Below are 21,649 nucleotides of genomic sequence, written 5' to 3'. Positions count from 1 at the left end.
CCTTCCCCCAAGGATGTTTGTGAACAAATTTGGTTAAAATCCATGCAAACCTCTAGGACAAGTAGCGATTTATAGGATTTACCTCTATCCCCTATTGGGCCCCGCCCCTCTTGCCCTGGGGGGTCAGAGCCAAAATTTATACAAGTTCTGTTCCCCTTCCCCCAAGGATGTTTGTGGCCAAATTTGGTTAAAATCCATGCAGAACTCTAGGTTAAGTAGCGATTTATAGGATTTACCTCTATCCCCCCTATTGGGCCCCGCCCCTCTTGCCCCGGGGGTCAGAGCCAAAATTTATACAAGTTCTGTTCCCCTTCCCCCAAGGATGTTTGTGGCCAAATTTGGTTAAAATCCATGCAGAACTCTAGGACAAGTAGCGATTTATATGATATACCTCTATTTCCCCTATTGGGCAACATCCCTCCTGCCCCCCGGGAGGGTTGGAGTCATAATTTATACAAGTTCTGTTCCCCTTCCCCCAAGGATGTTTCTAGCCATATTTGGTTACAATCCATACAGAACTCTAGGACAAGTAGCAATTTATAGGATTTACCTTTATTATAAAAATTGAGTCCCTTTTATTATTAAATTAAATAGTATTAAATACGATAAAGAAGTCGCAGATTTGTTTTCAATCAACCAGGGATCAAGTACCCGCGGACATGATTTGAAAGTGTACAAAGAGCATTCAAGGCTGTGCGTGAGAAAACACTCGTTTACCCAGAGAGTCGTGAATACTTGGAACAGTCTCCCATCAAATGTTGTTCAGTCTAGGACAGTTAAGCAATTTGAATATGAACTCGATTCACATTGGAAAAATCAGCCACTAAAGTATTTATACACTGAAAAAATAAATCCGTGAATTTCTAAGAGCTGACTATTATTAGGATTATAAAAAAATCCTGTACATGTTAACATGTATGTTGTCAGAATTATTATAAAAATTGAGTCCCTTTTATTATTGATTTTTAAAAAATATCAAACCAAAAACTTCACTATTAATAGATGTCCTTGCAATTTTGTGAAATATTTTATTTCAATTTCTAACGATTTTCTATCGTTAACCCACAAAAAAATTTAAAAGAATACCACATTTACACATTAAGGGATATAGACGTTACTATCTCCCAAACAAAACAGTCAAAAAGAACAAAGACAAACAGTAGAATGTAAACAGGATTCGTAAACAGTTTACAACATACAAAAACATCATCTGGATTTCGATTGGAATAAATATTGGTAGCAAAAAAAAAGATAAAAAATTGCGTTATTGTAAAATTTAGCGCATTTTTGTAGACATGACACCAGTCATCCATAATAAATTATGTTATGCCCCCCATTAAGGAAACCTAACAAGAGATTGTCGACTAATACCCAAATAGATTGTATGTTAAACAATATTTTTTTCTAATTCAAAGGTCACTTCGATTTATATTTAATGGTTTTAGTTTTGGATTAACTTTTATAAAGAAACTTTTTGAAGAGCCTAACTTTACGAACTAGTTATTGGTTCATGTACTTTTATGAAAAAATGAAATTGGAATCAAAAGATAAAATAGCTGTTAGAGAAAAGCTGATTCACTCCAAAGATCTTTATGGCAATTCTGTAATCTCGTGAAACCCTATCCCTTTCATGCAAATATATTTATTAAAATAAAGTAAAATTAAATACCGTAGTTAGCCAGTATTTGATAATCCATCTTTGTAGATAGAAGTTATGACTCAAAAGTATTTAACATTATAAAGTTCATCTTTAAACAGCATATGACACTATCTTCTTCAAAATAATAGAAGTAAGAAAACATGCATAATCGGTTCCAAAATATTATCTCTTCTAATTGGATGTTAAAATAACTAGATATTTTCCAAACAACAATGTAAACACTCTGACGTGAAATTCTGCCTTAGTTATCTATCCAGACTGACAAGATTTCAGATAAAAAAAATTGGGAAAGACTAAAATAAAATTCACGTTTTAACGCCCTCACACGCATGAGAACATTAAAGTTTACATAGTAACTTAACAATATCGAATATCAACATCAACAAAATCGTATGTTCACACCAATAACAAAATCGCATGCTCACATAAAAACAAAAATGCACCTTTACATTAATCATCTCTAAGCCGGTGAAAAAATTAATTTTGTATTTTCTGAAAAACACTTATAAACTGTCGTCTCGATGATTTGTGTTTAAAATATCCGGAAAATGTTTTTTAAGCGAGACCAATGCATGTTAAACACGAGTTTAGTCTTAAGTTTAATACGACATCTGAAAGTACAAAAATCTTTACACATAATGATATACATCAAGATCACGGATTTGAAGTATGAAAACATAAATGTCTAGTCTATTTTACAAAAAAAATTGGTGAGATTGCAGTTTTTAATAATGATTTTATAATTAAATAATATCAATTCTGTTATTGATATTTCCTTAACCAAGAGATTATACAACTATTCCAGCAATTTATTAACAACCACTTACACATTTTTGTAAGGGTAAATATATGCAATTGATGATATATTTCTTTAATGTCAATTGTCGACCAACAAAAAACTTGCAAATCATAAAATAAAAGCACCAACAATATCTAAAATAATTTAAATAAGGAGTTCTTCTTTAAATCAAACTTCAAAAATACGGTTTCCGACAATCAACAACAATGGTGTTTGTTGATATAGAGCAGACTAAGTCTCTGTATAATTCATTAATAAACTTTTCCTAGATCCCACAATGGATTTCAGTTTATACAAATCACTGATCAGTATTTGTTTTAAATTGGTATCAAATTTTACAAAATAAAAAGAAAGATATATTTTATATTCTTAGTATTAAAGTCTCTATGATAAAATATCTTGCAAAGAATCATGGAAATTATATTTATATCTATTTCGCAACTCAAAACAATAAAAAAAACATAAAAAATCATAAAGGTCAATTACAAGTTCAAATTACATGAATATACAGCATAAATCATAATTAATTAAATAAACTTTTTGGCCCGTTCTTCACAATGTCATTTACTCTTGGTCCATTAATTCGTCTTTTTCTCCCCTTCATCCTCATATGACCTTCCAAATTCATTCACTCTCTTTTTATCCACAGGATATAGCCTGAAAAAAAAGTTGTCAATTATTGGTCTCTATAATTTCAGTGTTTCACTGACAAAGTGTTTCAACACTGACAAAGTGTTTCACTGACAAAGTGTTTCACTGACAAAGTGTTTCATTGACAAGTTTACATTTGAAATTATATAAAATGACAATCCATGAATATTCATTTCATCTTTGAGTAGACTAAGAATCAAATAAACTTTTCATTCAAATCTGACAAATTTCATTCAGATATACATTATCATATGCTATGTGAAAATATTTCATAGTTCCCCCCCCCATGCACCTACATATGCACCATTCTCCTGTTTATGGATATTTTCTAGAGTGTAGAATGTATGATTTGTGTAAAGATATCTTTCAAACTGCCAGTTAATTGTCATAAAACATCTTTGAATGCTATTTCCAAGACAACTTGTAAACTTTTTGTGTACATTTAACTTGTCTGAATAATAGATGTAGATGACATCTAGACAATAAATGTTCATACTATACTGTATTCAATGAAACGTCACATGAACGACTTACAAATGTTGTGTGACATACACTTTTACATAAATATTTCATATAAAATCGTGTTAGATTAAATAAAATGCTGATGATCATAATCCTATTTTTCAAGAAAGACTATTGGTAAGGACTCACCATCTCTGGTAAAGATAGATAATGAAAACTACATCGTCACGGAAACAAGCAAGTCGGTGAGCGGTTGGCATGGTGATAATGAACGCAAATACATCATCTATAAAGGTGTTGAAAGCCTGAAATAAGCAAAAGAAACAAATTGTGTGTTAGAATGTAGTTTAATGAGATGAAACAAAGGATCGTAACGTTACTAAAGCGTTATTTAATGGTAGACACAATTATAATAGGTAGTCTACTTTCAGAGTTAATATTCCAATTTTGTCTGCAAATAATATGCATCTAAAATCGACATAACATAACATAAATATCATGATTAAAGACAATCAATTGTTATAAGACAATTGATCAAATCCAGACCACACAAGGAACTCGTGTTTTCTTATCCATCATTTTATCACTTTTAGGTTACATGTAGAACCAGAGTGACTAGGATTAAAGTCATAATTATGTTGTTAATGGAGTGCTTCGAAAACAACGACAAAGACTGAGTGTTGTGTATAGATGCACTAACATACCTTGTAAGTAAAGGCTCTCCATGGTAGATGGGCTACAGACTTCATCTGAAAGACAAATAATGGAACATTTGGAGGTAAAACTTTTATCATCAAAATAAAATGCAGCAAAGAATTGAAACCAGAACCAGTAGAGTTAAAGGAACTTTCTTTGACTTATTACTTGACATAAACTTTTTGACAACTTGTGATTTTTTAACAGAAAAAAGTTTTATTATATATTCGAGTATCTTCTTTAAACAAAATGAACCAGAGAGGAAATAGTAGTCTTACCTTGTAATTTACAAACAACTGAGGTAGCATAAAAAGAAATCCAAAAGCATAAACTCCTGTAAAAAAAAATCTTAAATAATTGTATTTCAATAATTCTATTATATTAAAAAGAACTTCAAATCACAGAAATCAATACCATTTGAAAATAGTTTTTTATTTGATAAACAGATTACATTGTTTGCATCACTTGAATAGTATATTATTAATTTCATATAAAGCATGCATTAAATAACAAACATCCATTTTCATACATAAACATTTAATTAGCTTAAAAATAAAGAATAAATTCAGTCAAGATCTCAATGTAGCAGCGCATTCGTTTGTAGTTTAAATAAACATTATCATTTCCCATTCAACTACACGGTACTTACCATTTACAAGGCTCTGAATACACCAGGAGTACCAGCTGAAAATCAAAAGATTTTAATTGAGGCACGTCACAAATAGTTCTCATCTGAAAGTTCTCCGAGAATCATCAAAACTCTGAATTTATAATTATCAATTTTATACCATTATATCTGATGACATTTTTAACATTTTTGCTGGTACGTGTATAATAATCTTTGAAGTCTACTTAATGTATGACTATGCAATATCGATATTGTTTTACCTCACATATTTATCAAAGTTTGGTGTTTTATTCATCTTGAAGCATGATTAAAAGGAGGATCCCAAACAAATCATGATCAGGATCACCTATATAGAAAAGTACAGTGGTGATTGGTACCTTTTGTGTGGTGTATAAAACAGTGAATATACGGCCCCACCCAGACAGAGAGGCAACAGTAGATAGGATAAATATTTCATCGCCTGAAACCACAAAACAATTCATTACACATTGTAAAGTATACTATATATTTTTAAATGAAGCCTCATATGCATACAGCAGTTATAGAAAAGGGTAAGAATGTCAATGATTCTAACATTTCATAAAATTAATATCTGTAACTTGTATCAAAACTTGACCATTTAAGTGAGCCTACATGTATACGTACTAGTTAAAACACTTTGTCTCTACAACTTTCCGCTACATACCTACATGATAATATTTTAAATAATTTCATTAAATGGTATTCATATCTATTACTTAAGACATGTATAACTTAAAATATAAAGAATAGACAGTGCCTGTAGTTGGTGTTACGGTATATCTACCTCAGAATCAAATGCTGCAGTTTCTTTCTCCTGATCCGACGTTTTACCAATCTATTTATAAACAAACAAGAAGAAAAAAAAACATTCAATGAAGCTTAAATCAACAGCATTGTCTTAATGTCTTGTCAAGGAACATCAAGCTTAAACTTGAAAAAGAACATGGATTACTATGTTTGACAACATTATTACTATAGTACCATGCATAGCAACTGGAAATTCAAGATGAATTTTATAGAGGTGGCTTTTGATTCCGTGTGTCTGAGGATGGACAAGAGAAGGTAAAGCCCTATCCTATTGATTTAAACTTACATGTATTTTTGCCCTGGAGGACAACTGTTAGTATTTTAGCCTGAAATGGGTACAATCAAGAGATTGTTTGTATGCCAAAAAACTTACAATTGTGTTGTGTGTACAATCTGATTAAAACCAGCTCTTCAATACGCTATAGCGTAAGCTGGTTTTAATCAGATTGGTTGTGTGTATATATTACTTTCCATTCAAAGGAGCAATTACATTATACTTAAATTAAAATCGGTCATAGAAGTTATATTTATACTCCCACAATAAAGTGGTTACTGGAATCGACTTGTCTGTCTGTACAAAAATTTTGATAATACAACTCCTCTTAACTACAGGATCACAATGAAACTTGGCAGTAATGTTTGAGATGGCGGTAGATGTGCAAAAAGCCTTTATTTTCCGAAAATTGTGGTTGCCATTGTTACCAGTTGGCCACTATACACAAGTTTGTGTAGAAAACATTTGGTCCAGACGACTCCTTCTAAACTACCCAGTCAACATCATTGACACTTCACAGCAATGTTGGGGATCAGTCAAAAACTCAACAAGCTTGCCACTTATATAATATGCTGCAAATATATTGGATCATGACTTACTTCAAATTTGGGTTTGAATCCACTCCAGCTTATCGTTAACTTTAAGGCCTTCTTTACTTTCCAAACCTAGAAATAAAGAATGAAACATTACTATGATATTTGTTCTTATGTTAAGGTCTAATCATCGATTTCTACATTTATCCTGTTGGACATTGATCATGAGATTTCTCGACAAATTACTGAAAACCAAATTATTTTCCTGTGATTTATTTTCAAGTAGTTTGCAGACAATCAGAACTACAAATACATTTAATAGAGTATCAATAACAATAAACTGTCACCAAGCTGGTTACAGTACTATTTTCTACTTTTATTTCACTGCAAACATGTTTCAAATTGTAAGAGATTGACTTAGTATATGTCTTAGAGAGATTGTTGTGTACCCTTAACTCTATTACGGCCCCGATCCCAGCAGGAACTAATACCAGTAAACTGGTCTCCCCTTTACCTCTATTACAGCTCCAATCCAAGCGGGAACTAATACCAGTAAACTGGTCTCCCCTTTACCTCTATTATAGCCCCGATCCCAGCGGGAACTAATACAAGTAAATTGGTCTCCCCCTTACCTCTATTACAGCTCCGATCCCAGCGGGAACTAATACCGGTAAACTTGTCTCCCCCTTACCTCTATTACAGCTCCGATAACAGCGGAACTAATACCAGTAAACTAGTCTCCCTCTTACCTCAATTACAGCCCCGATCCCGGCGGAACTAATACCAGTAAACTGTCTCTCCGCTTACCTCTATTACAGCTCCGATTCCAGCGGGAACTAATAACAGTAAACTCGTCTCCCCCTTATCCTCTATTACAGCCCCGATCCCAGCGGGAACTAATACCAGTAAAATTGTCTCCCCTTTAGCTCTATTATAGCCCGATCCCAGCGGGAATTGATACCAGTTAACTCGATCTTCCCCCTCACTTCTATTACAGCTCCGATCCCAGCGGGAACTACTACCTGTAAACTAGTCTCCCCCTTACCTCTATTACAGCCCCGATCCCAGCGGGAACTAATACCAGTAAACTGGTCTCCCCTTACCTCTATTACAGCTCCGATCCCAGCGGGAACTAATACCAGTAAACTGGTCTCCCCCTTACCTCTATTACAGCTCCGATCCCAGCGGGAACTAATACCAGTAAACTGGTCTCCCCCTTACCTCTATTACAGCCCCGATCCCATAATACCAGTAAACTGGTCTCCCCTTACCTTTATTACAGCTCCGATCCCAGCGGGAACTAATACCAGTAAACTGGTCCCTCCTTACCTCTATTACAGCTCCGATCCCAGCGGGAACTAATACCAGTAAACTAGTCTCCCCCTTACCTCTATTACAGCTCCGATCCCAGCGGGAACTAATACCAGTAAACTGGTCCCCCTTACCTCTATTACAGCTCCGATCCCAGCGGGAATTAATACCAGTAAACTGGTCTCCCTCTTACCTCTATTACAGCCCGGATCTCAGCGGGAACTTATACCAGTAAACTGGTCTCCCCTTTTACCTCTATTATAGCCCCGATCCCAGCGGGAACTAATACCAGTAAACTGGTCTCCCCCCTTACCTCTATTACAGCCCCGATCCCAGCGGGAACTAATACCAGTAAACTGGTCTCCCCCTTACCTCTATTACAGCCCCGATCCCAGCGGGAACTAATACCAGTAAACTGGTCCCCCTTACCTCTATTACAGCCCCGATCCCAGCGGGAACTAATACCAGTAAACTGGTCTCCCCCTTACCTCTATTACAGCTCCGATCCCAGCGGGAACTAATACCAGTAAACTGGTCTCCCCTTTACCTCTATTACAGCCCCGATCCCAGCGGGAACTAATACCAGTAAACTGGTCTCCCCTTTACCTCTATTACAGCCCCGATCCCAGCGGGAATTAATACCAGTAAACTGGTCTCCCCCTTACCTCTATTACAGCTCCGATCCCAGCGGGAACTAATACCAGTAAACTGGTCTCCCCCTTACCTCTATTACAGCCCCGATCCCAGCGGGAACTAATACCAGTAAACTGGTCTCCCCTTTACCTCTATTACAGCTCCGATCCCAGCGGGAACTAATACCAGTAAACTGGTCTCCCCTTACCTCTATTACAGCCCCGATCCCAGCGGGAACTAATACCAGTAAACTGGTCTCCCCTTACCTCTATTACAGCCCCGATCCCAGCGGGAACTAATACCAGTAAACTGGTCTCCCCTTACTCATTACAGCCCCGATCCCAGCGGGAACTAATACCAGTAAACTGTCCTCCCCTTACCTCTATTACAGCCCCGATCCCAGCGGGAACTAATACCAGTAAACTGGTCTCCCCTTTACCTCTATTACAGCCCCGATCCCAGCGGGAACTAATACCAGTAAACTGTCCCCTTACTCATACGCTCCCGAATAACTAAACTCTCCCCCTTACCTCTATTACAGCCCCGATCCCAGCGGGAACTAATACCAGTAAACTGGTCTCCCCCTTACCTCTATTACAGCCCCGATCCCAGCGGGAACTAATACCAGTAAACTGGTCTCCCCCTTACCTCTATTACAGCTCCGATCCCAGCGGGAACTAATACCAGTAAACTGGTCTCCTCCTTACCTCTATTACAGCCCCGATCCCAGCGGGAACTAATACCAGTAAACTGTCTCTCCCCTTACCTCTATTACAGCCCCGATCCCAGCGGGAACTAATACCAGTAAACTAGTCTCCCACTTACATCTATTACAGCCCCGATCCCAGCGGAATTAATACCAGTAAACTGATCTCTCCCTTGCCTCTATTACAGCCCCGATCCCAGCAGGAACTAATACCAGTAAACTGGTCTCCCCCTTACCTCTATTACAGCCCCGATCCCAGCGGGAACTAATACCAGTAAACTGGTCTCCCCCTTACCTCTATTACAGCCCCGATCCCAGCGGGAACTAATACCAGTAAACTGGTCTCCCCTTACCTCTATTACAGCCCCGATCCCAGCGGGAACTAATACCAGTAAACTGGTCTCCCCCTTACCTCTATTACAGCCCCGATCCCAGCGGGAACTAATACCAGTAAACTGGTCTCCCCCTTACCTCTATTACAGCTCCGATCCCAGCGGGAACTAATACCAGTAAACTGGTCTCCCCCTTACCTCTATTACAGCCCCGATCCCAGCGGGAACTAATACCAGTAAACTGGTCTCCCCTTTACCTCTATTACAGCCCCGATCCCAGCGGGAACTAATACCAGTAAACTGGTCTCCCCCTTACCTCTATTACAGCTCCGATCCCAGCGGGAACTAATACCAGTAAACTGGTCTCCCCTTTACCTCTATTACAGCCCCGATCCCAGCGGGAACTAATACCAGTAAACTGGTCTCCCCCTTACCTCTATTACAGCCCCGATCCCAGCGGGAACTAATACCAGTAAACTGGTCTCCCCCTTACCTCTATTACAGCCCCGATCCCAGCGGGAACTAATACCAGTAAACTGGTCTCCCCCTTACCTCTATTACAGCCCCGATCCCAGCGGGAACTAATACCAGTAAACTGGTCTCCCCCTTACCTCTATTACAGCCCGATCCCAGCGGGAACTAATACCAGTAAACTGGTCTCCCCCTTACCTCTATTACAGCCCCGATCCCGCGGGAACTAATACCAGTAAACTGGTCTCCCCTTTACCTCTATTACAGCCCCGATCCCAGCGGGAACTAATACCAGTAAACTGGTCTCCCCCTTACCTCTATTACAGCCCCGATCCCAGCGGGAACTAATACCAGTAAACTGGTCTCCCCTTACCTCTATTACAGCTCCGATCCCAGCGGGAACTAATACCAGTAAACTGTTCTCCCCCTTACCTCTATTACAGCCCCGATCCCAGCGGGAACTAATACCAGTAAACTGGTCCCCCCCTTACCTCTATTACAGCAGCCCGATCCCAGCGGGAACTAATACCAGTAAACTGGTCCCCCTTACCTCTATTACAGCCCGATCCAGCGGGAACTAATACCAGAAACTGGCCCCTCTACCTCTATTACAGCCCGATCCCAGCGGGAACTAATACCAGTAAACTGGCCCCTCTTACCTCTACTACAGCTCCGATCCCAGCGGGAACTAATACCAGAAAACTGGCCCCTCTTACCTCTATACAGCTCCGATCCCAGCGGGAACTAATACCAGAAACTGGCCCCCTTACCTCTATTACAGCTCCGATCCCAGCGGGAACTAATACCAGTAAACTGGTCTCCCCCTTACCTCTATTACAGCTCCGATCCCAGCGGGAACTAATACCAGTAAACTGGTCTCCCCCTTACCTCTATTACAGCTCCGATCCCAGCGGGAACTAATACCAGTAAACTGGTCCCCCTTACCTCTATTACAGCTCCGATCCCAGCGGGAACTAATACCAGTAAACTGGTCCCTCTTACCTCTATTACAGCTCCGATCCCAGCGGGAACTAATACCAGTAAACTGGTCTCCCCTTACCTCTATTACAGCTCCGATCCAGCGGAACTTACCAGAAACTGGCCCCTACCTTACATCCAGCGGGAACTAATACCAGTTAACTGGTCCCCCCTTACCTCATTACAGCCCCGATCCCAGCGGGAACTAATACCAGTAAACTGGTCTCCCCTTACCTCTATTACAGCCCGGATCTCAGCGGGAACTTATACCAGTAAACTGGTCTCCCCTTTTACCTCTATTATAGCCCTGATCCCAACGGGAACTAATACCAGTTACCTAGTCTCCCCCTTACCTCTATTACAGCTCCGATCCCAGCGGGAACTAATACCAGTAAACTGGCCCCTCTTACCTCTATTACAGCTCCGATCCCAGCGGGAACTAATACCAGTAACCTAGTTTCCCCCTTACCTCTATTACAGCTCCGATCCCAGCGGGAACTTATACCAGTAAACTGGTCTCCCTCTTACCTCTATTACAGCTCCGATCCCAGCGGGAACTAATACCAGTAAACTGGTCCCCTTTTACCTCTATATTTTACAGCTCCGATTCCCAGCGGGAACTTATACCAGTTAAACTGGTCCCTCTTACCTCTATTACAGCTCCGATCCCAGCGGGAACTAATACCAGTAAACTGGTCTCCCCTTACCTCTATTACAGCCCGGATCTCAGCGGGAACTTATACCAGTAAACTGGTCTCCCCTTACCTCTATTACAGCCCCGATCCCAGCGGGAACTAATACCAGTAAACTGGTCTCCCCTTTACCTCTATTACAGCCCCGATCCCAGCGGGAACTAATACCAGTAAACTGGTCTCCCCCTTACCTCTATTACAGCCCCGATCCCAGCGGGAACTAATACCAGTAAACTGGTCTCCCCCTTACCTCTATTACAGCCCCGATCCCAGCGGGAACTAATACCAGTAAACTGGTCTCCCCTTACCTCTATTACAGCTCCGATCCCAGCGGGAACTAATACCAGTAAACTGGTCTCCCCTTTACCTCTATTACAGCTCCGATCCAAGCGGGAACTAATACCAGTAAACTGGTCTCCCTCTTACCTCTATTACAGCCCCGATCCCAGCGGGAACTAATACCAGTAAACTGGTCTCCCCTTTACCTCTATTACAGCCCCGATCCCAGCGGGAATTAATACCAGTAAACTGGTCTCCCCCTTACCTCTATTACAGCCCCGATCCCAGCGGGAACTAATACCAGTAAACTGGTCTCCCCCTTACCTCTATTACAGCCCCGATCCCAGCGGAAACTAATACCAGTAAACTGGTCTCCCCCTTACCTCTATTACAGCTCCGATCCCAGCGGGAACTAATACCAGTAAACTGGTCTCCCCCTTACCTCTATTACAGCCCCGATCCCAGCGGGAACTAATACCAGTAAACTGGTCTCCCCCTTACCTCTATTACAGCTCCGATCCCAGCGGGAACTAATACCAGTAAACTGGTCTCCCCCTTACCTCTATTACAGCTCCGATCCCAGCAGGAACTAATACCAGTAAACTGGTCTCCCCTTACCTTCTATTACAGCCCGATCCCAGCGGGAACTAATACCAGTAAACTGGTCTCCCCCTTACCTCTATTACAGCCCCGATCCCAGCAGGAACTAATACCAGTAAACTGTTCCTCCCCTTTACCTCTATTATAGCCCCGATCCCAGCGGGAACTAATACCAGTAAACTGGTCTCCCTTTACCTCTATTATAGCCCCGATCCCAGCGGAAACTAATACCAGTAAACTGGTTTCCCCCTTACCTCTATTACAGCCCTGATCCCAGCGGAACTAATACCAGTAAACTGGTCTCCCCTTTACCTCTATTATAGCCCCGATCCCAGCTGGAACTAATACCAGTAAACTGGTCTCCCCTTTACCTCTATTATAGCCCCGATCCCAGGGAACTAATACCAGTAAACTGGTCTCCCCCTTACCTCTATTACAGCCCTGATCCAAGCGGGAACTAATACCAGTAAACTGGTCCCCCCCCCCTTACCTCTATTACAGCTCTGATCCCAGCGGGAACTAATACCAGTAAACTGGTCTCCCCCTTACCGCTATTACAGCTTCGATCCCAAGCGGGAACTAATACCAGTAAACTGGTCTCCCCTTTACCTCTATTACAGCCCCGATCCCAGCGGGAACTATCACCAGCAAACTGGTCTCCCCCTTCCCTCTATTACAGCCCCAATCCCAGCGGGAACTAATATCAGTAAACTTGTCTCCCCCTTACCTCTATTACAGCTCCGATCCCAGCGGGAACTAATACCAGTAAACTGGTCTCCTGGTCCATCAGGTAAAAAAATATTATAATAGTGGACACACATCTCCATAACACTGAAATATAAACAAAATAACTCAATCTAACATCCCTGATAATATCTTAATAACATCTGAATTAATATTACCCGTGTATAAAGAGGGTATATTGTAATAGAAAATGTAGAGTTAAATTAATTGTAAATGTTGCTATCATCATTAACTCCATTCATGAAAAAAAAGTCTGGTATCTAAATTTCCATAACATTACTGTTTTGTCTTGCATGTGTTACAGACTGACCAAACACCAAAAACCCATTTCAAGGTACTTACGATAAAGTTCATAAAAAATCAAATTAATAAATTTAAAAAAAAAGGTTTTGATACTGTACAGAAGCTAGATCTTACCTGCTCTAGAAGACAGGCCCACCATTGACCTACGCCCCTTCCAGTAACTTATATCATTCTTAAACGCCAGGAAATCAAATAATAACTGGAAAAGAAACAAAATATTTCAGATTAAGGAAGATATATATTACATCCACATAATAAAATATTTTGTCCCCTTGAAAATATGATATCACATAGCATATAGTAATTCAATAATTCAAAAGAATTTCTTGGATCTGATCAATGGAATTATTAATAATAGATATATATTTTATTATGTTTTATGCTTACATGAAATGCAGCTACAGCAAATGTTAGCATCAGAAAAGTGAAATTTGTATCAGCAAAGATGCCTTTCACTTCATCTGTATCTTTGTCTGAAAATCCTGCATGATCAAATTGAAATTATATGATTAATCATTAAAAGTCTGCACATTTAAATGCTTTCAGCAATTACTGCTATAAACGTGGAAATTTTTGTGATGGGGAAATTTACACTAATTACGTGAAAGTAGCATGCATAAAAACCACGAAATTAAGTACTCTCAAAAATATCCATGTTTACAGTATTTTAGGGAATCTTTTAATACTGTCAATAGGCCTCAATACAAAAAGGTGGAAAAATAAATAAATGGTTCTTCACATCTACACACGGTCCCCATTATTTAAATGTGAAGTTTCATTAAAATCATTTCAGTAATTTGGAAAGAGTTGTCCAGACAATATTTTTTATCAATAATATGTTATTATGAAGGTCAAAATTTTATTTTGTTTTTCATAAAATGTCCACCCAATAAAACTAATATAAATTTCTTCAAGTTGATACAAATTAAACATTAATAATTACCAAAGCTATGCAGCATTTTCATGGACTCCATCATGTTGTTCCAGAATCTTAATTTGCCAACAGAGATAGGTGCATATGTAATACTAAGGGGCATGGTGCTAGAACTCTTGTTGATTGGCTGGAAAAAAAATAAACATTATTCAACATGTTCTTGATATGATTCTCAACAAAGAAAAATATCTCTACATTTGGAACTATTTTCCAAGATAAAATGTATAATATTTGTTTTATTGTTAAACATAATTTAATTATCATCAAAATTTCCAGAAATTGATTTCAAACTTCTTACCAAAATTCTTGAGTTAATTATATCTATACTGCTGAAAAATGACACCACTTGTCATCATGAATTCTGACATGAAAAAAATGTGTTATTTTCTTAGTAAGTTTCTCCCTTCTGACAATTGTATGAGGGACATGTAAGGAATCCCAATACCTCCTATTTTTGAGGTATGAATTTCAATTTTCTCGTTTTTTTTTTTTAATTTTATATAACACATTTTTTTAAAATTCAGATTTAGAAGGAGACTATTTTAGATACTGTATAAAGCATATCCTTACCAGCAGATCTCTCACTCTGAAACTGATCTGGTCAATGTAAACAATGGGCAGGTAGCGTCCATTGGGGGCAGGACTGAAACACCAAATGACAATGATACAAATTTTTCCAACACCAATTATTCAAATTTGGAGTATATATGCTACAGTAGCTTTTTCTTTTAAAGGATGACTTTGAACAATTGTAAAGCAACAAGCTAAAATTTTCAGTAATCACATGAAAGCTTACATCTTTTTACAGCTATATATATTGTACCATTTGACCAGGCTCGGATCATGTACTGTAATTAAGATACATAACCAAAGAAAAAAATCTCAATATATTTTGAAAACAATATATGCGTTTGAAATCTTCCAGATTTTACATTAATATGCTAACTGGTGTCTGCTGATATAGTGTATATAGTAACATTACTTGATAAACTTATACAGGTCGGCCGGAATAGCTTGCATGTCTATAGCCAAGGGATCCGTCACCAGTGTCACAAACAACCTCTTCCTCCAATGGCTGATGGGAACATTTCTATCTAGGGTCTCACTCTTAAGATAATATGGGGAAAATCATACAGTACTACCATTGCAATATAAAGCTGCAAGCCTCAAACATGGCTTTACATAACTGCTAAAATTCTTAGAAAAACAGTCTCAAAAACCCAATTATGGTATTTTTTTGCTATATCCATTGTCATTTTTGTCATAGAAGGATATTATATACAGCAGCTACAACATATGTTGAAACGTTCCAGGTAAACTTCATAAATAGAGGGGAAACAATTCCTAAAGTCATTTAGCAATCAGTATTCTGTACTTTTTATTTATTCATCTATAACATGTTAATGTATATTTGGAAAATTACTTTATTACTTTTAATTTATCTTTAATTTGTTCTCTATTTTTAAATACATATAACATAACAACATTCTCTCAGTAATGATCCTGAGTGTCTTTAACTGTACCTCATTTCTGTCACCAAGCAGACTGAAGAACTCTGCCTGTGGTAGTGAGTAGGTTGTCATGGATACTAATGTGTGTACACTGTAATCACTTTTGAATGGATCATCCCCTTTAGGATGGACAAACACATGAATGTACAGTGTTCCATTTCTTCTTGTCTTCAGGGGTATGGAAACATTTACTTCTCTGGAATTAAAGAACATAAATAGTGCTTATAATCATTATTATTTAAAATGATATCACTGCAATAAAGAACATATCATAAACAGTACAATTACATCTTATAATCATTTCAATCATCAGTAACATTGAAATGATTAAGAATAATATCTTATTATATTATTTCACGATATTGAAAGTAACCAAGTATTTCAGCTTAAGTTGGATTATTAAGTAGCAGGACATACCATACCAATGAAAAGTGATATGAAAAACATGCCGAAATCATTAAAACTGAAACCTTCAAGTTTTTTATCAGCAGTCATAATCAGAAAGGACGATATAAGACATTAAAATTGCCTTTTCATTACAGTATTAACCAATTCTTACTTTACATATGTCTCTTTAATATTCAAAGTATCATTTCTCCAAATCAGCCTCAGATCATTTTCACCGACGCCTTTCTGCTTTGTAGATGTGAAGATTTGCATCTGAAAGATTTAAGAAAATAATTTATCAAATTATTATTACAATATTGCATATAGAATAACAACTTAATCATCAAATAAGTTTTAACCAAGAATGTACAATTTTTTTAACATGATATGTACGACCTCATTAAAAATGAGAATATAAGATTGATGCATTATGTAAATATTACATTACAGTATAATATTACATAAATATGTAGGTAGCAATTAGTTCTTATTATCATGAAATTCCTAAATCTTGAAGTTTAACTTATAAATCAAACTTATAACAAAACTTAAATAAATTGCACATATATGTGCATTTGAATGGCACAAAACATAATTATACAATATTTATATACTTCATGTACATGTATTAGCACAAATACAAGATTGTATTCCATCATTTTGTACTTTTTAATGATAACTTTTCATTATTTATAATCAGTCCATTCCTAAATATATATACATATGCATACACATAATCATTACAAGCATAAATTAAATAATACTTTAATTGTCAAGATGAAGAACCTATAATGTATATATACATGATTTAAGACAATAACATTTGAAAACTAGTAAGTTAAATTGTTTCCATAAAATCAATTTTAATACATAAGTGTACCTCTAGCTGTGGTTTGGGTTTCTGTCCAATGAAAGGGTAGATACATCGTTTGCCTTTGGCACAAGGAGTAGGAAAGAAAATCCCATAAATGACCCACATTGAGTGGCCAATGTAGCCCAGAAATATCGCAGAAACAACCAAACTAAAGGACAGCTTCATCTTTTCTTCAGTTTCCTGATGTTAATTCTTAAGAATCAGCCTAGTTGTTGCCTTCAGCTGCATGAGTGAGTGTGTGGACCTTGAAAGAAAACATTTAGAATAAAATATTAAATGAAAAGGCTAGGACTTTTTAATGAGAAGTTACATACATGTACTTCTTTTACATGTATTATGTATAGTGGTGTTTGTAAAAGGACATGCATATCTTATCAAATACATTAAGTTTATTTTTGTACACTGTATATATGACCACCGTTTAATACTTTAGTTTCTTTGAATAAAGAAATTATCTCGCACTTCTTTCTAAATACATGTATCATGCATATATATGTATTGTGATTAATATATTTGGTACCATGTTTTGCAAATGTAGCTGCAAATACTAAATTACTTTTATTAATACTGAAAAACACATTTGTATTCACAAGCACAGTGGATTTTCATACATGAAGTACAATAATTACTTATTCATTATACATCGATCTGAATGTATTCATATGACTCATGTCAATGTACTAAAAACTAACACGTGTGTAGTGATACAGGCACTAGTCTGAAATACATGTACAACTAAAGTGTACATAGGCAGATACATAACTTATATATGTACAGTTGTTACATGTGCATTGTATAGGCCACTGAGATGTCGACATAAATGTACCTAATGAGCTGATGAGTGTATATAGTAACGTTATAGTCATGCATTAACACAAATGACAAACGCACCAACCAGAGGCAAACACACTCTAGACCTATTATTCACAAACAGACCATCCATCATTAAACAGCACCACCAATAGGGAAAGCTGACCACCACATTATATACACAGAAATTGATGTCAGACTAAAGAAAATCCACAAACAACAAGGAAATATATTCTTAAACAACAAAGGAAACTGGGACAACATCAGGAAAGACCTTACAACACTAAGCGCGCAACTTAACAACATGAACGACAACACCTGCAACAGCAAATGACCTATGGGATGCCTTCAAACAGACGCTATATCAATACCTCAGTTACAAAAAGCATTCCCCAAAAACTGATCACCAATAAACATAAACTCCCAGTCTTCCATGAATCACCCCAGAAATACGCAGACTCTCAAACAATTGCAGACGTCTTCATAAAAAATCCAGAACAGCGCACGAACTAATACCTCAGTTCAAATCAGTAAATGCAACATTACAAAAACAAATAAGAAACACTTACCTTAAATACATTGAAAAGATGATTAAGGACATCCCCATAAACGAACCAGGCACACATCAAAACAACAAACACTCCAAAAAAAAACTATTCTCATTCAAACATCACAGCACTCAGACATAACGGTCAACTCTTCACAGATACAGCCACCAAAGGAAACATCCTAAACCAGCAATTCAAAGCAGCATTCACCACAGAATCAACAGATTCCATACAAAGGTCCCTCACCTCAACCAAAAATGCCAGACATACATGTATACACGTCACAGAACAAGGCATCAGAAAATTACTTTAAACCATCAACCCACACAAGGCATCAGGACCTGACAATATACACGGCAGGGTTCTTAAAGAACACAGTGACATCACAGCACCAATCTTAGCAAAATCTTCACACGCTCTTTATCAACTAGCACACTACCCCTGGACTGGAAACATGCACATGTCACACCTATATATAAACAAGAGGCCCAAAGGGCCTGTATCGTTCGCCTGGTTTTTTTTTGGTTTTTTGAGTAATTCTGTAAATTAGCAATTAGTGATTCAAAAATCAAAAAGACAAATAGACCCCACAACTTGTTTAATTTTGAATCCCAACCATATAATGATGCTATAGATACAATACGAATATGTCATCCAATACATAGTTTCAGAGAGGAAGTAATTTATATGAAAATAGTAGCCTAACTAACCTTTTTGGCCCCATGCCTAAGGCCCCAGGGGGTCAGCCCTCTCATTTTTACAATTTTGAATCCCCACCCTATAAGGATGCTACCATTGCATTATGAGTGCTATCCCATGCTTAGTTGCAGAGAAGTTGTTAACATGGTGACAGCTAAATTGATCCCGTTTGACCCCATCCCTCTGCCCACAGGGGGTACCTCAGCCCATCATTTATACAATTTTGAATCCTCACCTTATAAGGATGCTACCATTGCATTATGAGTGCTATCCCATGCTTAGTTGCAGAGAAGTTGTTAACATGGTGACAGCTAAATTGATCCCATTTGACCCCATCCCTCTGCCCACAGGGGGTACCTCAGCCCATCATTTATACAATTTTGAATTCTCACCTTATAAGGATGCTACCATTGCATTATGAGTGCTATCCCATGCTTTATTGCAGAGAAGAAGAAGTTTATATGGAAATAGCCAAATTGACCCCTTTTGACCCCACCCTTCAGGCCCCCCGGGGGTCAGCCCCATCATTCGTACAATTTTGAATCCCCTACTTATAAGTATCTGTTACCATCACTCACATACATTACATCAGAACTCATGGAACACATCATTACAAGTGCAACTATGACATATCTGGAGACCAACAATATATTATACGACTTCCAACATGGATTTAGACCCTCCAGATCATGTGAAACTCAACTAATATCATCTATACAAGGCCTTGCACAGTCAAACAACAAAACACAAACAGACATCACCATAATGGACTATGCCAAAGCATTTGACAAAGTCCCACACAAACACCTACTATACAAACTAAAATATTACGGAATCACAGGGAACACACACACATGGATCAAAGACTTCCTTGAGCTCACACACCGCACCCAGACAGTAGTCCTTGAGGGAAAACACTCAAATAAGATACCAGTAACGTCAGGGGTCCTTCAAGGTACCTCTCTGGAACCAATACTCTTCCTCATATACATTAACGATTTCCATGAATACCTAAAACACAGCAAACTACGTCTCTTTGCCGATGACAGCATTTTATACACAAGCAAATTTAATACACAACCAGCAGGACACACTACAGCTACAAGAAGACTTACAGTAGCACACTGGGCACAGGATTGGCTGATGTCATTCCACCCAGACAAATATAAATATATAACATCATTAGTATCACACCAAAACGAAACAAAATACACCATAACTACACACTCTTAAATCACACATTAAAACATGTTCCGGACAGCAAATACTTAGCGGTTACACTATAACACAACCTATGCTGAGACAAACACATTTATATAAACAACATCACTTCCAATGCAAACAAATTATTCGGCTTCCTGAAACGCTACCTAAAAATCTCACTCACTAGACCCAAACTGGAATATTGCTCTTCCATATGGGACCCCTACCACACACATCAAATCACCCAAATAGAAAAATACAACCCAGAGAAGCACACTACATACAAAACCATACATACTATGGAATGCCGTTTTAGGATAAAATACCAAAACTACTTAAGTGTCTTTTTTTACCACTAAAGTATGTAATGACTTTTAGGTCATTATGTGTTGTATTTACTTAAGTATTGTTTAGTTTTACTTAAGTGTAACTTTGGTTCTTGTTACTTACCTAGTTTAACATATCCACTTAAGTACTACATTGTTTTAACCAACTTCTACTTAAGTAGTTTAACATATCTACTTAAGTACTTCATTGTTTTAACCAGCTTCTACTTAAGAAGTTGAACATATCTACTTAAATGTTTTAACCAACGTCTACTTAAGTATAGTTTAACATTTCTACTGAAGTGTTTCAAACCAACTTCTTCTTAAGGCCAAAAAAATATGCCTGTTAATGGTTATACCCGACCGCCCAGAAATGATTCAATTCCATTCAACCAACTTCTGCTTCTCATTTACCTTTGCACGGGGCGAGTTGGTGCTGCACAAGTAATAAAAATCCTTCATTTCAGCACTGTACATAATATTTCACTCGCCCCTGCACATAACACCCACTACTGACGGCTCGATCTCATAAGAAGAAGACCTAACGTTAACGTTAAGCCCACATCTGTAGTCTTAGATCAGGCGTGAAAACAACGAATCAAAACATCCATATACATGTATTCAAGTGCATTTTGAAAATATCAATGCAAAAAACGATTAAGATACCTTTTTAAACTCTACACTTCCATTTTAGACCTTCCTGCTTGAATATTTCTCTCTAGACGAAATCGTCTGTCCAACCGGAAATACGCCAACGCCAAGAATGAAAGTAGCCGG

General features: G+C 37.7%; 1 protein-coding gene across 1 annotated transcript; it reads right to left on the bottom strand.

Annotated features, from left to right (window-relative positions):
* Positions 1 to 1,073: 1,073 nt before the first annotated feature.
* Positions 1,074 to 21,638, bottom strand: LOC138315786 (lipid scramblase CLPTM1L-like). Its single transcript, XM_069257048.1, has 18 exons — positions 21,539 to 21,638; positions 17,293 to 17,530; positions 16,585 to 16,685; positions 16,038 to 16,221; positions 15,497 to 15,621; positions 15,085 to 15,157; positions 14,524 to 14,641; positions 13,968 to 14,062; positions 13,695 to 13,779; positions 13,261 to 13,364; positions 6,598 to 6,663; positions 5,702 to 5,752; positions 5,274 to 5,356; positions 4,918 to 4,952; positions 4,547 to 4,602; positions 4,277 to 4,321; positions 3,762 to 3,877; positions 1,074 to 3,116 (listed from the first exon to the last, which is right to left on the bottom strand). Exons 2-18 carry the CDS (start codon positions 17,449 to 17,451, stop codon positions 3,038 to 3,040), a joined length of 1,575 nt encoding a protein of 524 aa, XP_069113149.1. The 5' UTR covers positions 17,452 to 17,530; positions 21,539 to 21,638; the 3' UTR covers positions 1,074 to 3,037.
* Positions 21,639 to 21,649: the final 11 nt, after the last annotated feature.

The sequence above is a fragment of the Argopecten irradians genome, chromosome 2 (assembly GCF_041381155.1).
Source record: "Argopecten irradians isolate NY chromosome 2, Ai_NY, whole genome shotgun sequence".
NCBI classification, from domain to species: domain Eukaryota; kingdom Metazoa; phylum Mollusca; class Bivalvia; order Pectinida; family Pectinidae; genus Argopecten; species Argopecten irradians.
The sequence above is the reverse complement of the archived record's forward strand: the minus strand, read 5'-3'. Positions and strand labels throughout refer to the sequence as shown.

Excerpts from the sequence above, each read along its gene's own strand:
- LOC138315786 (XM_069257048.1), bottom strand. The coding sequence starts at position 17,451 with ATGAAGCTGTCCTTTAGTTTGGTTGTTTCTGCGATATTTCTGGGCTAC. Across the intron at positions 13,365-13,694 it reads GGGCCTGTCTTCTAGAGCAG|TGTTATGGAGATGTGTGTCC; the intron begins GTAAGATCTAGC and ends TTTATATTTCAG. Across the intron at positions 3,878-4,276 it reads GGAGAGCCTTTACTTACAAG|GCTTTCAACACCTTTATAGA; the intron begins GTATGTTAGTGC and ends TGCTTATTTCAG.